A 16,516-nucleotide genomic window follows, 5' to 3' on the forward strand; every position below is an offset into this window, starting at 1 on the left:
TGTGTTCCATATGGAAACAAAGTTCATGGAATTTGTTCAAGCCAGAATGAGACTTAACTGTTTCACAGTTGAGTTAGGGATCCTCTGAGAATCAGAATATTTAGATATGAGAGTGGGCCCATCAGATTATCAGAAGAAAAAAAAAAAGAATAATAAAAGGTTTACTGTCCCCTAGAGTTTTCAAATATCTTCACATACTTAAAAGCAATCTGTTTCCAAAACTGTAAGCACTTGGCATGGTAGGGTAGGTGACGGAATGGTAAGGAAATGACATGAGTCATGCCTGCCTCCTCTAAAAAGCCATGAATCTAGAAGTCAAATGGGAAATGGCAGGGAGATGTCCGAACGTCCAGAGTTAAATATGGAATTAAGTCCACAGGCCCATAAATTAGAGTCTGGTGAATGTCTACTGCTGTCACACGGGGCAGTGACTAAGGTTTTTGTGCTTATGTGAAAGATAGTCTTGTTCCTTTTTCAGAATAAATTTGAGTGCATATTTCATTCGTCGATTCCACACTGTTGACCTGTTTTGTACATGCACTGTTCTAAGTGTTGGAACGTTTACTGAAGTATAACTACATCCTAGACACTGTCCTAAGTGCTTTACCTAATTTATTTCACTCAGTCTTATACCACAAGCATATGAGGTAGGTATTTTTCTGTTTAATTTAAAGATAAGAAAATTAAGGCATGGAAAAATTAAGTAGCTCAGGGTGACAGAACTAATAGGTAGGAGAGCCAGCACTGGGTCTTCTGAATCCCTAGCTCACCTTCTATGACACACTGAGTTATGTCTGATACCCACCAAATATCTAGGAAGGGCAAATCCTTTTTCCCATTTGAAGGGTGGGGAAAATGAGGCCAGACTGCTCAGGCAGGTCAGACAACTTGGCTGATTATCTCCCTACGAGCTCTTGATGAAAGGCATTATCATTCTATAACTTGTGCTCTTATGGTCAAGGGAAATAGTGGTCTGATTGACAAAAATAAAATTTTTGTGTGTGTGAAGAATTATCAGATAACATGCCTTATATATTCTTTTGACTGAAAATTCTAATCTTCAGGGGAGGGAGAAACCTTCCAGCTTCAAATACATTGTAAATATTGCAGAATGCCTTATATAAAATAATTTTATACACACACTTATATTTTTAATTCAACTTGGGAATACAAAGATGGGGGCATGGGGTAAGGGAGAAGAAATATTGATTGTGTATCTACTATATGTTAGGCAATTTTACATATTATTTTAAATCTAATCTTCATAACAACCTTGTAATTAGGTATCCTTAACCTTCTTTTATTTGGAAGGAAATAAAGACTCCTGGAGTTTGCCCATAAAGCTAATAACTGTGAGAAGCAGCTTTGAACTACTCATGTTCTTCTCTTTGTGTCTTGCTAACTCTAGAAAGAAAAACCTAAATGAATGCTATTTTATTATCATTAAAAAATTATATTCCCCATTTGTTTTGGAAATTTGAAAGAACACACATACATGAAGAAAATAAAAGTCAATTGTAATGTCACCACCCAGACATAACTGCTGTGAACATTTCAGTTATTTCTCTCTCTCTTTCTATATATATATATATATTTAAATATAAATATATGTGTATATACACACATATATAAACACACACATATATACATGTCAGGATTATATATATATATTTAACATCTTTATTGGAGTATAATTGCCTTACAATGGTGTGTTAGTTTCTGCTTGACAACAAACTGAATCACCTATACATATACATATGTCCCCATATCTCCTCCCTCTTGCGTCTGCCTCCCACCCTCCCTATCGCACCCCTCTAGGTGGTCACAAAGCACGGAGCTGATCTCCCTGTGCCATGTGGCTGCTTCCCACCAGCTATCCATTTTTACATTTGGTAGTATATATAAGTCCATGCCACTCTCTCACTTCGTCCCCCTCCCTGTATCCTCAAGTCCATTCTCTATGTCTGTGTCTTTATTCCTGTCCTGCTCCTAGGTCCTTCAGAACAATTTTTTTTTTATTCCATATGTATATGTTAGCATACATTATTTGTTTTTCTCTTTCTGACTTCACTCTGTATGACAGATTCTAGGTCCATCCACCTCACTACAAGTAATTCAATTTCATTTCTTTTTATGGCTGAGTAATATTCCATTGTATATATGAGCCACATCTTCTTTATGCATTCATCTGTTGATGGACACTTAGGTTGCTTCCATGTCCTGGCTATTGTAAATAGAGCTGCAATGAACACTGTGGTACATGACTCTCTTTTTTTTGAAATTTTGATTTTTATTTATTTTTTTTATACAGCAGGCTCTTATTAGTTATCCATTGTATACATGTTAGTGTATATATGTCCAACCCAATCTCCCAATTCATCACACCACCACCACCCCCCTGCCACTTTCCCCCTTGGTGTCCATACGTTTGCTCTCTACATCTGTGTCTCAATTTCTGCCCTGCAAACGGATTTATCTGTATCATTGTTCTAGGTTCCATATATATGCGTTAATATACGATATTTGTTTTTCTCTTTCTGGCTTACTTCACTCTGTATGACAGTCTCGAGATCCATCCACGTTTCTACAAATGACCCAATTTTGTTCCCTGTTATGGCTGAGTAATATTCCATTGTATATGTGTACCACATCTTCTTTATCCATTCGTCTGTCGATGGACATTTAGGTTGCTTCCATGTCCTAGCTATTGTAAATAGCGCTGCAATGAACATTGGGGTGCATGTGTCTTTTTGAATTATGGTTTTCTCTGGGTATATGCCCAGTAGTGGGATTGCTGGGTCATATGGTAATTCTATTTTTAGTTTTTCAAGGAACCTCCATACTGTTCTCCATAGTGGCTGTATCAAATTTGCATTCCCACCAACAGTGCAAGAGGGTTCCCGTTTCTCCACACCCTCTCCAGCATTTGTTGTTTGTAGATTTTCTGATGATGCCCATTCTGACCGGTGTGAGGTGATACCTCATTGTAGTTTTGATTGGCATTTCTCTAATACTTACTGATGTTGAGCAGCTTTTCATGTGCTTCCTGGCCATCTGTATGTCTTCATCGGAGAAATGTCTATTTAGGTCTTCTGCCCATTTTTGGACTGGGTTGTTTGTTTTTTTTAATATTGAGCTGCATGAGCTGTTTATATATTTTGGAGATTAATCCTCTGTCCGTTGATTCATTTGCAAATATTTTCTCCCATTCTGAGGGTTGTCTTTTTGTCTTGTTTGTAGTTTCCTTTGCTTTGCAAAAGCTTTGAAGTTTCATTAGGTCCCATTTGTTTATTTTTGTTTTAACTTCCATTACTCTAGGAGGTGGATCAAAAAAGATCTTGCTGTGATTTATGTCAAAGAGTGTCCTTCCTATGTTTTCCTCTAAGAGTTTTATAGTGACCTATCTTACATTTCGGTCTTGAATCCATTTTGAGTTTATTTTTGTGTATGGTGTTAGGGAGTGTTCTAATTTCATTCTTTTACATGTAGCTGTCCAGTTTTTCCAGCACCACTTATTGAAGAGACTCTCTTTTCTCCATTGTATATCCTTGCCTCCTTTGTCATACATTAGTTGACCATAGGTGTGTGTGTTTATCTCTGGGCTTTCTATCCTGTTCCATTGATCTATATTTCTGTTTTTCTGCCAGTACCATATTGTCTTGATTACTGTAGCTTTGTAGTATAGTCTGAAGTCAGGGAGTCTGATTCCTCCAGCTCTGTTTTTCTTTCTTACGACTGCTTTGGCTATTTGAGGTCTTTTGTATTTCCATACAAATTGTGAAATTTTTTGTTCTAGTTCTGTGAAAAATGCCATTGATAGTTTGTTAGGGATTGCATTGAATCTGGAGATTGCTTTGGGTAGTATAGACAGTTTCACATTGTTGATTCTTCCAATCCAAGAACATGGTATATCTCTCCATTTGTTTGTATCATCTTTAATTTCTTTCATCAGTGTCTTATAGTTTTCTGCATACAGGTCTTCTGTCTCCTTAGGTAGGTTTATTCCTAGGTATTTCATTCTTTTTGTTGCAACGATAAATGTGAGTGTTTCCTTAATTTCTCTTTCAGATTTGTCAGCATTAGTGTATAGGAATGCAAGAGATTTCTGTAATTTTCTATCCTGCTACTTTACCAAATTCATTGATTAGCTCTATTAGTTTTCTGGTAGCATCTTTAGGATTCTCTATGTATGGTATCATGTCATCTGCAAACAGTGACAGCTTTACTTCTTTTCCAATTTGGATTCCTTTCATTTATCTTCTCTGATTGGTGTGGCTAAAACTTCCAAAACTATGTTGAATAATAGTGGTGAGAATGGACAGCCTTGTCTTGTTCCTGATCTTAGAGGAAATGGTTTCAGCTTTTCAACATAGAGAATGATGTTGGCTCTGAGTTTCTCATATATGGCCTTTATCATGTCGAGGGACGTTCCCTCTATACCTACTTTCTGGAGGGTTTTTATCATAAATGGGTGTTGAATTTTGTCAAAAGCTTTTTCTGCATCTAATGAGATGGTCATATGATTTTTCTCCTTCAGTTTGTTAATATGGTTTATCACATTGATTGATTTGCATATATTGAAGAATCCTTGCATTCCTGGGATAAACCCCACTTGATCATGTCCTATGATCCTTTTAATGTGCTGTTGGATTCCATTTGCTAGTATTTTATTGAGGATTTTCACATCTATGTTCGTCAGTGATATTGGCCTGTAGTTTTCTTTCTTTGTGACATCTTTGTCTGGTTTTGGTATCAGGCTGATGGTGGCCTTGTAGAATGAGTTTGGGAGTGTTCTTCCCTCTGCTATAATTTGGAAGCGTTTGAGAACGATAGGTGTTAGGTTTTCTCTAAATGTTTGATAGAATTCACCTGTGAAGCCATCTGGTCCTGGGTTTTTGTTTGTTGGAAGATTTTTAATCACAGTCTCAATTTCAGTGCTTGTGATTGGTCTGTTTATATTTTCTATTTATTCCTGGTTCAGTCTTGGAAGGTTGTGCTTTTCTAAGAATTTGTCCATTTCTTCCAGGTTGTCCATTTTATTGGCATATAGTTGCTTGTAGTAATCTCTCATGATCCTTTGTATTTCTGCAGTGTCCATTGTTACTTCTCCTTTTTCATTTCTAATTCTATTGATTTGAGTCTTCTCCCTTTTTTTCTTGATCAGTCTGGCTAATGATTTATCAATATTGTTTATCTTCTCAAAGAACCAGCTTTTAGTTTTATTGATCTTTGCTATTGTTTGCTGCATTTCCTTTTCATTTATTTCTGATCTGATCTTTGTGATTTCTTTCCTTCTGCTAATGTTGGGGTTTTTTTGTTCCTTCTCTGATTGCTCCAAGTATAAGGATAGGTTATTTATTTGAGATGTTTCTTGTTTCTTGAAGTAGGATTGTATTGCTATAAACTTCCCTCTTAGAACTGCTTTTGCTGCATCCCATACATTTTGGGTCATTGTGTTTTCTTTGTTATTTGTTTCAAGGTATTTTTTGATCTCCTCTTTGGTTTCTTCAGTGATCTCTTGGTTATTAAGTAGTATATTGTTTAGCCTCCATGTGTTTGTATTTTTTACAGATTTTTTTCCTGTAATTAATATCTAGTCTCATAGCATTGTGGTCGGAAAAGATACTTGATATGATTTCAATTTTCTTAAAGTTACCAGGGCTTAATTTGTGACCCAAGATGTGATCTATCCTGGAGAATGTTCAATGAACACTTGAGAAGAAAGTGTATTCTGTTGTTTTTGGGTGGAATGTCCTATAAACATCAATTAAGTCCATCTTGTTTAATATATCATTTAAAGCTTGTGTTTCCTTATTTTCATTTGGATCATCTGTCCCTTGGTGAATGTGGGGTGTTAAAGTCTCCTACTATGATTGTGTTACTGTTGATTTCCCCTTTTATGGCTGTTAGCATTTGCCTTATATATTGAGGTGCTTCTATGTTGGGTGCATAAATATTTACAATCGTTGTATCTTCTTCTTGGATTGATCCCTTGATCATTATGTAGTGTCCTTCTTTGTCTCTTGTAATAGTCTTTATTTTAAAGTCTATTTTGTCTGATATGAGAATTGCTACTCCAGGTTTCCTTTGATTTCCATTCGCATGGAATATCTTTTTCCATCCCCTCACTTTCAGTCTGCATGTGTCCCTAGGTCTGAAGTGGGTCTCTTGTAGACAGCATATATATGGGTCTTGTTTTTGTATCCATTCAGCCAGTCTGTGTATTTTGGTGGGAGCATTTAATCCATTTACATTTAAGGTAATTATTGATTTGTATGTTCCTATTACCATTTTCTTAATTGTTTAGGGTTTGTTCTTTGTTATTGTAGGTCTTTTCCTTCTTTTGTGTTTCCTGCCTAGGGAAGTTCCTTTAGCATTTGTTGTAAAGCTGGTGTGGTGGTGCTGAATTCTCTTAGGTTTTGCTTGTCTGTAAAGGTTTTAATTTCTCCGTCAAATATGAATGAGATCCTTGCTGGGTAGAGTAATCTTGGTTGTAGGTTTTTCCCTTTTATCACTTTAAATATGTGCTGCCACTCCCTCTGGCTTGCAGAGTTTCTGCTGAAAGATCAGCTGTTAACCTTATGGGGATTCCCTTGTATGTTATTTGTTGTTTTTCCCTTGCTGCTTTTCATATTTTTTCTTTGTGTTTAATTTTTGATAGTTTGATTAATATGTGTCTTGGCGTGTTTCTCCTTGGATTTTTCCTGTATGGGACTCTCTGTGCTTCCTGGACTTGATTGACTGTTTCCTTTCCCATATTAGGGAAATTTTCAACTATCATCTCTTCAAATAATTTCTCAGTATCTTTGTTTTTCTCTTCTTCTTCTGGGACCCCTATAATTCGAATGTTGGTGTGTTTAATGTTGTCCCAGAGGTCTCTGAGACTGTCCTCAATTATTTTCATTCTTTTTTCTTTATTCTGCTCTGCAGTAGTTATTTCCACTATTTTATCTTCCAGGTCACTTATCATTCTTCTGCCTCAGTTATTCTGCTATTGATTCCTTCTAGAGAATATTTAATTTCATTTATTGTGTTGTTCATCATTGTTTGTTTGCTCTTTATTTCTTCTATGTCCTTGTTAAACGTTTTTTGTATTTTCTCCATTCTATTTTCACGATTTTGCATCATCTTTAGTATCATTGCTCTGAATTATTTTTCAGGTAGACTGTCTATTTCCTCTTCATTTATTTGGTCTGTTGGGTTTTTCCCTTGCTCCTTCATCTGCTGTGTGTTTCTCTGTCTTCTCATTTTGCTCAACTTATTGTGTTTGGTGTCTCCTTTCCGCAGCCTGCAGGATCATAGTTCCTGTTGGTTTTGGTGTCTGCCCCCAGTGGCTGAGGTTGGTTCAGTGGGTTGTGTAGGCGTCCTGGTAGAGGGGACTGGTGACTGTATTCTGTTGGATGAGGCTGGATCTTGTCCTTCTGTTGGGCAGGACTGTGTCCAGTGGTGTGTTTTGGGGTGTCTGTGACCTTATTATGATTTTAGGCAGCCTCTCTGCTAATGGGTGGGGTTGTTTTCCTGTCTTGCTAGTTCTTTGGCATAGGGTGTCCAGCACTGTAGCTTGCTGAGTGGAGGGGGGTCTTAGCGTTGAGATGCAGATCTCTGGGAGAGCTTTTGCCATTTGATATTATGTGGAGTCAGGAGGTCTTTGGTGGACCAATGTCCTGAACGTGGCTCTCCTACCTCAGAGGCACAGGCCTGACACCCGGCTGGTGCACCAAGACCCTGTCAGTCACACAGCTCAGAGGAAAAGGGAGAAAAAAAGAAAGAAAAGATAAAATAAAAAGAAAGAAAGTTGTTAAAATAAAAAATTTAAAAAGTGTTACAAATTAAAAAACCCTAAAAATAATTTTTTAAAAAAAAAGAAAGAGAGCAACCAAACCAAACAACAAATCCACCAATGATAACAAGCGCTAAAAACTATACTAACCCCCACCCCCAAAACGGACAGACAGAACCCTAGGACAAATGGTAAAAGCAAAGCTATCCAAACAAAATCACACAAAGAAGCATACCTATACACACTCACAAAAAGGGAAAAAGGAAAAAAATATATATCTACATATAAAAAAAAGAAAGGAAGAGAGCAACCAAATCAATAAACATATCTACCAATGATAATAAGCTCTAAATAGTAAACTAAGATAAACATAAAACCAGAAACCAGTCAGTCACATACAGCAAACCCCAAGTCTACAGTTGCTCCCAAAGTCCACTGTGTCAATTTTGGGATAATTCATTGTCTATTGAGGTATTCCACAGATGCAGGGTACATAAAGTTGACTGTGGAGATTTAATCCGCTGCTCCTGAGGCTGCTGGGAGGGATTTCCCTTTATCTTTTGTGTTCACACAGCTCCCGGGTTTCAGCTTTGGATTTGGACCTGCCTCTGCATGTAGGTCGCCTGAGGGCATCTGTTTCCGCCCAGACAGGTCGGGGTTAAAGGAGCAGCTGATTCGGGGGCTCTGGCTCACTCAGGCGGTGGGGAGGGAGGGGTGAGGGAGGGGTACGGATGTGGGGCGAGCCTGTGGCGGTAGAGGCCAGTGTGACGTTGCAGCAGCCTGAGACGCGCTGTGTGTTCTCCCGGGGAAGTTGTCCCTGGATCACGGGACCCTGGCAGTGGCAGGCTGCACAGGCTCCCGGGAGGGGAGGTGTGGAGAGTGACCTGCGCTTGCACACAGGCTTCTTGGTGGCGGCAGCAGCAGCCTTAGCGTCTCATGCCCATCTCTGGGGTCCGCGCTGATAGCCGCGGCTCGCGCCCGTCTCTGGACTCATTTAAGCGGCACTCTGAATCCCCTCTCCTCGCGCACCCCAGAACAATGGTCTCTTGCCTCTTTTGGCAGTTCCAGACTTTTTCCTGAACTCCCTTCCAGCTAGCTGTGGCACACTAGCCCCCTTCAGGCTGTGTTCACGCAGCCAACCCAGTTCTCTCCCTGGGATCCGACAGAAGCCCAAGCCTCGGCTCCCAGTCCCTGCCCGCCCAGGCGGGTCAGCACACAAGCCTCTCGGACTGGTGAGTGCTGGTCGGCACCGATCCTCTGTGCGGTAATCTCTCCGTTTTGCTCTCTGCACCCCTGTGGCTGCGCTCTCCTCCGCGGCTCCGAAGCTTCCCCACTCCGCCACCCGCAGTCTCCGCCCGCGAAGGGGCTTCCTAGTGTGTGGAAACCTTTCCTCCTTCACAGCTCCCTCCCAGAGGTACAGGTCCCGTCCCTACTCTTTTGTCTCTGTTTCTTTTTTTTCTTTTGCCCTACCCAAGTATGTGGGGAATTTCTTGTCTTGGGAGGTCTGAGGTTTTCTGCCAGTGTTCAGTAGGTGTTCTATAGGAGTTGTTCCATATGTAGATGTATTTCTGATGTATTTGTGGGGAGGAAGGTGATCTCCACGTCTTACTCCTCTGCCATCTTGAAGGTCTTATCAGGTTTATATTTTAAGTATAGTTTTATAACTGTAGTTTGAACTTAGCACATTAAAAAATTTTCTCCACATTAGTATAAAAAGAAAACAGGATTAATGTCTGAAGCATTTTGTTGTATGATGTGCCATAATTTATTTAACCGTCCCCTTTTGGTGGGGGGATATTTACATTGTTTTCTCTATCCTCTCTCATTTTTAACTGAGGAGGAATAAACTAAACTAAATCAAACAAAGGAAAACCTCTGCTTTGGCCTAAAAGAGAGGCAGCCAGAGGTAATAAAATTTTATTTTGATTTTCAAAAGTGTTTGTTTATGGGTAAATTATCACATGTTATGAACTGCCATAAGCCATTTTTTCCCTTTGCTTTTTTATAAAATTAGACTATAGCATGATATATTAATGGGTTTGATGAATGGTAGTCAGTGGAATCTGCTGGGTAAAATGCAGGTTAGTAGGAGTTTGTTTACAACAAGGCTAGGTTTTGAGCCAGCCACTCACATGATTGGCCTATGAAGACCAAATCGTTTAGTTCTTAGAATTGGTTCCTTGTGCATCTGCAAAGCAAGTGGCCTCTCTGTGACTTTCCATTCTTGTCCCTTTTCTTATAGAGCCTCCTTGGCCAACCGCAGGTTAAACCTAGCTCTGGCATACTTTGAAAAGGCAGTTGACAATGTTATTGCTGCTAAGGGTGATAGGACATCAGATCTGCTTGGTCTTTACGAGGAAATTGCTCAGATCGAGGAGCTGAGGAGGAACCATGACCAGGCCATCCAGTATGTGCAGCAGGTAGGTGGGTTGGCTGAAGCCCCGGCCAGGTGGGCTTGTTTGGCAGGTGGGCTTGTTTGGCAGGTGGGCTTGTTTGGCCCCAGGCCCAGTTCCCAGGGCCAGGGATGCTTGGGCTTCTCAGAACAGGGGATGGGATTGATTTTCCTCCAGATCCACACAAGAGACCTTCCTCAACTTTAAATGACCTGGACAGAGAACAACGACTCACAGTGGGCCTATCTGCTGTGTGACCTGGTCTAAGACAGCATTTCCCCTACCAGGCTTCCCTCACCTCTATCTGTACTGGGAAGAGGGAGCTGAGAAAGTCTACTCCAGGGAAAAAAGCCATAAGGGCAACTGAACTTAAGTGTTTAGCAAATGCAAAGGATTTTTTTTTTTTTTTTTTTTCTGTGGTACGCGGGCCTCTCACTGTTGTGGCCTCTCCCATTGCGGAGCACAGGTTCCGGACACGCAGTCTCAGCGGCCATGGCTCACGGGCCCAGCCACTCCGCAGCATGTGGGATTTTCCCGGACCGGGGCACGAACCCGCGTCCCCTGCATCGGCAGACGGACTCTCAACCACTGTGCCACCAGGGAAGCCCACAAAGGACTTTTTAAATGAAAATTTATGATATTTTGATGCAATGCCGTCATTTGTCCTTTAAACTAGTCTAGCTGGTTGTATCTCAGAGTTTATGGTTAAACCACCATAAGTGTGATTTGCTTGTAGGTAAGTAATTTGACAAATGCAGAGCCTGTGTGTTCCCTGCGCCACCAGGGAACCCTAGACATTTTTTTGATACTGAACCTTTGAGAGGCTGAGCTAAAGTTATGATTTTATTTTTGCTATGAAATATAATAAAAGTAATCATAGCTAACATTTACTGAGAATTTACCATGTGAAGGGTACTGTGCCCAGTGTTTTACATGCACCATCTCATTTAATCTTTCCCATACCCTAATCAATGGAAACTAAATATTCCTTCTACATATGAAGGTAAAATTACTTGCTCAAGGCTCACAGCTAGGAAGTAGCAGAGCTGGGACTCAAACTCATCTCTCTCATAACTCTATGATTATATACGTATCAGCTTTCAGTCAACTCACAATTCTATGAGAGCTACTATAAAAGCTACAGTGAAACACTGTCATTTGGGTACTTACCTTGTCGTGATTTTCTCTATTCCAGGCCCATTCCATCTGTGTTTCTTTGTTCACTGAAGTCAGCCCCCAAGCTGCAGAGGCGAGCGCGTTACTAGCCAAGGCTTATGCCGTGACTGGAGAGGCCCAACACAGGTTAAGTAGAAGAGGTGGTTTTGCAGATATTAACATTTCCTGGTCACGGGAGGGAAGCACATTGGCAAATGGAATGGTCTGTCTGTCAATATGGACAGATTATAAGTGGCTGTTCATGTCTGTGATGGGAGATAAGACTGGACACCATTTTGTAGGAAATCCTTTATGCGTGAATTTAGGCACAATCATATCTCCCCAGATTAGTTGGAACATCAAAACCAGTAAGATCGGCGGGCTTCCCTGGTGGCGCAGTGGTTGAGAGTCCGCCTGCCGATGCAGGGGACACAGGTTTGTGCCCCAGTCCGGGAAGATCCCATATGCCGCGGAGCGGCTGGGCCCGTGAGCCATGGCCGCCGGGCCTGCGCGTCCGGAGCCTGTGCTCCGCAACGGGAGAGGCCACAACAGTGAGAGGCCCGTGTACCGCAAAAACAAAACAAAACAAAACAGTAAGATCAACTGATTTCCATTTCCTTTATTCCCTTAGAGTCTCAGCAAAACTCACCTGCATAAAGCCTAGAAATCCTACATGCTATGAATGTGACCCGAGGTGTCTCAGTTAGTGAGGAGATCCAGTGATAAAAGAGGAAAACATTGGCTCCTCTCCTCACCTTCCTCCACTCTCAACCTCCTGGACTCTTCCTCTGGCTTGTAAGAGAGAATGTTTGTAGTAGCTAGAATTTTCTTGATTTCTATTCAAAAGTGAGGTACTAGGGGTTCTAGAGGAAAGCCAAGTCATGAACTCATCCAAAAGTAGTCCTTCCTTAGGCAGAGTCATCCTTTTCAAAGCGGGTAGCTTTGGGAGAGACGCAAAGGAACTGGTAAGGGAGGACACTGTCCCATGCTCACCTGGCTTGATCCACTTAATGGACACTAATGTATTCAGTGGTTTATCAGGAGGAGTTTGGGATTTGTAAAGAATGTAACAAATATTTTTTAAATGTTGATTTTTCTTTGCTTATAAAAGTAATCCATTTTGGTGGACATTATTTTCCAGTCATATATGAGAAAAAGAGAGAGAGAGGAAAAGTGTTTTTGTGTGTGTGTTTGTGTGTGTGTGTGTGTGTGTGTGTGTGAGAGAGAGAGAGAGAGAAAGAGAGAGAGAGAGAGAGAGAGAGGGAGAGGGAGAGGGAGGGAGGGAGGATATTATAGGGAAAGTTTTGTGCCCTACTTTTTTCCACTCTTGTATTTCCCCATGTTATTAAATAAACTTTTTTTTTTTAGTTTTCAGAAGTTATTTGGATATTTTGAATATTGTTTTCTTTAGCATGAATGTTAATTGAAGCTTCTTATTCTGTGTTTTCTAGCTAATTATCTTGCTCATTTAAAAAATGTCCTTGTATATACTCACAGTATTTGTGCTCCATCTATATATTTGATTTTTAAAAAATTGGTGGGAATGTAAATTGATACAACCACTATGGAGAACAGTATGGAGGTTCCTTAAAAAACTAAAAATAGAACTACCATATGACCCAGCAATCCCACTACTGGGCATATACCCTGAGAAAACCATAATTCAAAAAGATACATGTACCACAGTGTTCACTGCAGCACTATTTACAATAGCCAGGACATGGAACCAACTTAAATGTCCATAGACAGATGAACGGATAAAGAAGATGTGGATATATATATGTGGATATATTCCACACATATGCAGTGGAATATTAGCCATAAAAAGAAATGAAATTGATTTATTTGTAGTGAGGTGGATGGACCTAGAATCTGTCATACAGAGTGAAGTAAGTCAAAGAGAAAAACAAATACCGTATGCTAACACATATATATGGAATCTAAAAAAATTCCATGAATGAATTTTTGGATTCATTCTGATGAACCTAGTGGCAGGGCAGGAATAAAGATGTAGACATAGAGAGTGGACTGAAGGACACGGCGGGGAGGGGGAAGCTGGGGCGAAGTGAGAATAGCATCGATACATATACACTACCAAATGTAAAATAGCTAGTGGGAAGCAGCAGCATAGCGCAGGGAGATCAGCTCGGTGCTTTGCTATACCTAGAGAGGTGGGATGGGGAGTGTGGGAGGGAGGCTCAGCGGGGAGGGGATGTGGGGATGTATGTGTGCATGTGGCTGATTCACTTTGTTGTATGACAGAGACTTACACAGTATTGTGAAGCAATTACACTCCACTAAAGATCTATTACAAAAAATACAAAAAAAATTAGTTATGGTTATTAAGAAATTTAATCTATTTGTGAATATGTAAAATTTGTTTTTTATGAGAAAAAGTTTATGATTATAGAGTTAGGAGATTCCAAGGCCACCTTATTCTTTTCTTGGATACTAATTTTTAACTTTAAGGAAAATCTGGATTGTTACCTCCTAGCATCCACTGAATTCCAGATGGATTAATATTTTTTACATCAAAACTAAAAAATATAAATTAGCCAGAAGAAAGTACAGTACTGGAATAAAGTGTACTGAAGTTAAAAATTGGAGGAAAGAACTCTCTGAGCACACAAAGATATACCAGAAAAGAAGAGATTGATAGGTTTAATTATAAAAAGACCTAAGACTTGTGCCTGTCATGAAATACCGTAAATAAAATAAAAAACAAACTCAACCAAGATGAACAGATAACCCAAATAGACCCTAATGATTAAAAAACAAAAAGGATTTGTAGTTAACTTTCTGAGAAGGAAATCTCCAAGCCCAGATGATTTTACTGGGTAATTCTACTTAACATTTAAAGAAGAAATAACACCCATCCTACATAATCTTTTCATAAAATTGAGGAAGAGGGATTACTTCCCAACTCATCTTATGAGGCCAGCATCACCCTGATAACAAAATCAGGCAAAGACAATGGAAGAAAAGACAAAACCAAAACAAACAAAAAAAAACAACTATAGACCAATACCTTTCATGCACATAGATGTAAAAAATCCTCAACAAAATATATAGCAATATATAAAAAAAGAATAATACACCATGATCAAGTGAGGTTTTTTCCTTGAGAATGTCAGGCTGGTTCAGTATTCAAACCTGAATCTTGCCAATTGATGCAGAAAAAGCATGTGACGGAATTTAACATCCTTTAATGATGGAAGGGGAACTTCCTCAATCTGACAAAAGGCCTGTACAAAAAACCTACAGCTAACATCATGTTTAACGGTAAGAGTGAATGCTTTCCTCTTAAGATTAAGAACAAGGGGAAGATGTTCACTCGCCACTCTTACTCAACAGAGTACTGGAAGTCTTAGCCAGTGTAATAGGCAAGAAAAAGACATACAGCTTAGAAGAAATAAAATGGTCTCTATTTGTAGATAACACGACTGGCCAAGGAATCTAGAATTCCGGGGAATCTCCAAATCTCCTAGATCTAGTAAGTGAGTTTAAGCTTCGCAGGGTCATAGGGTACAAGATCAACACACAAAACCCAGTCATATTTCTATATTAGCAAGGTACAACTGGAAACCAAAATTTTTTTTTTTTTTTTTTTTTTTTTTTTTTTTTTTTTTTTTTATGCGTTACGCGGGCCTCTCACTGTTGTGGCCTCTCCCGTTGCGGAGGACAGGCTCCGGACGCGCAGGCTCAGCGGCCATGGCTCACGGGCCCAGCCGCTCCGCGGCATGTGGGATCTTCCCAGACCGGGGCACGAACCCGTGTCCCCTGCATCGGCAGGCGGACTCTCAACCACTGCGCCACCAGGGAAGCCCCCAAAATTTTTAAAGATATCATTTACAATAGTCCCTTCCTCCCAAGTGAAACACTTAGGTATAAGTCTAACAAAATATATACAGGATCTATGTCCTGAAAACTACAAAATCCTGATCAAAGAGGTCAGAGATGACCTAAATAAATGGAGACATACTGTGTTCTTGGATTGGAAGACTCAATATAGTAAAGAGGTCAGTTCTTCCCAAATCAGTCAATGGATTTAATGCAATTATGATCAAAATCCCAGCAGCAATTTTTGTAAATATAGATAAGCCGACTCTAAAATTTATATGGAAAAGCAAAGAAACCAAGAAGCTAAAGCAGTTTTTAAAAATAGTACAGTTGGAGAGAATCACACCACTTGATTTTAAGACTTCCTCTAAAGCAACAATTAGCAAGAGTGGTATTGGTGAAGAGATAGACAGAAATCAGAATTATTGGAACACAAGGAGAGTCTAGAAATAGACTTAATTAATTAATGGCCAATTAATTTTTGACAAAGGTGCAAAATTCAATGTGTAAATGATAGTCTTTCCAGCAGATAGTATTGGAACAATTGGTATCCACACGCCAAAAAAACCCCCAAAACACTCTCATATTGTACATAAACATTAACTCAAAATGAATCATTGTCCTAAATGTAAGAGCTGAAATTTACATTTACTTTACAATAATCAAGAAATAATATAAAACAGCAAAGATGCCAATTTTCTTCTATCAAATTGTCAACATTTTAAAAAGGGTAACATTTGTGATTGATGAGAAGAATTTGATTACAAACTCCCTGAAGGGCAATTTGGCAGGATGTCACACATCTTACAACTATATATATTTTAAAACTGTAATGAGATCAAGCTTTCACCCATCCTATGTGAAAATTTTAAAAATTTGAAAATATCTAGCTTTTGCCAGACAGTGGGTAAACAGGTCTGCTCATTCATAGCTGGTGGGAGTGATAGTGTAAACTGATATGAAATTGGGGGACCAATTCGATATATCTAGTAAAATTGAAAAGGAAACATGTATAAGGATGTTCACTGTGGCAGTATTTGTAATTGTGAAAAATTAAAAACAACCTTATCAATAAATGAAAGGAAAATTTGGTATATTAACTAGATAGAATTTTGTAATGTTTAAAAGGGCTAGATTTTGGGAGTTCCCTGGTGGCCTAGTGGCTAGGATTCCGGGCTTTACTGCCATGGCCCGGGTTCAATCCCTGGTCGGGGAACTGAGATCTCGCAGGCCACGCAGCGTGGCTAAAATAAAATAAAAGGACCAGATTTTTTAAATAAAGAGAAGGTTAATTTTAAAAAACAGCATTAAGGAAAAAATAACTTGCATTTTTAGGACACAGAAAATA

At 39.5% G+C, this 16,516-nt stretch overlaps 1 protein-coding gene across 1 annotated transcript in view; it reads left to right on the top strand.

Annotated features, from left to right (window-relative positions):
* Positions 1 to 16,516, top strand: part of TTC23L (tetratricopeptide repeat domain 23 like) — a 57,646-nt gene that overhangs the window by 18,644 nt on the left and 22,486 nt on the right. Inside the window, 2 exon segments of the mRNA XM_065873634.1 lie at positions 10,023 to 10,200; positions 11,369 to 11,489. Of these exon segments, the coding sequence (XP_065729706.1) occupies positions 10,023 to 10,200; positions 11,369 to 11,489 (299 nt within the window).

The sequence above is a fragment of the Phocoena phocoena genome, chromosome 3, assembly GCF_963924675.1.
Source record: "Phocoena phocoena chromosome 3, mPhoPho1.1, whole genome shotgun sequence".
Classification (NCBI taxonomy): domain Eukaryota; kingdom Metazoa; phylum Chordata; class Mammalia; order Artiodactyla; family Phocoenidae; genus Phocoena; species Phocoena phocoena.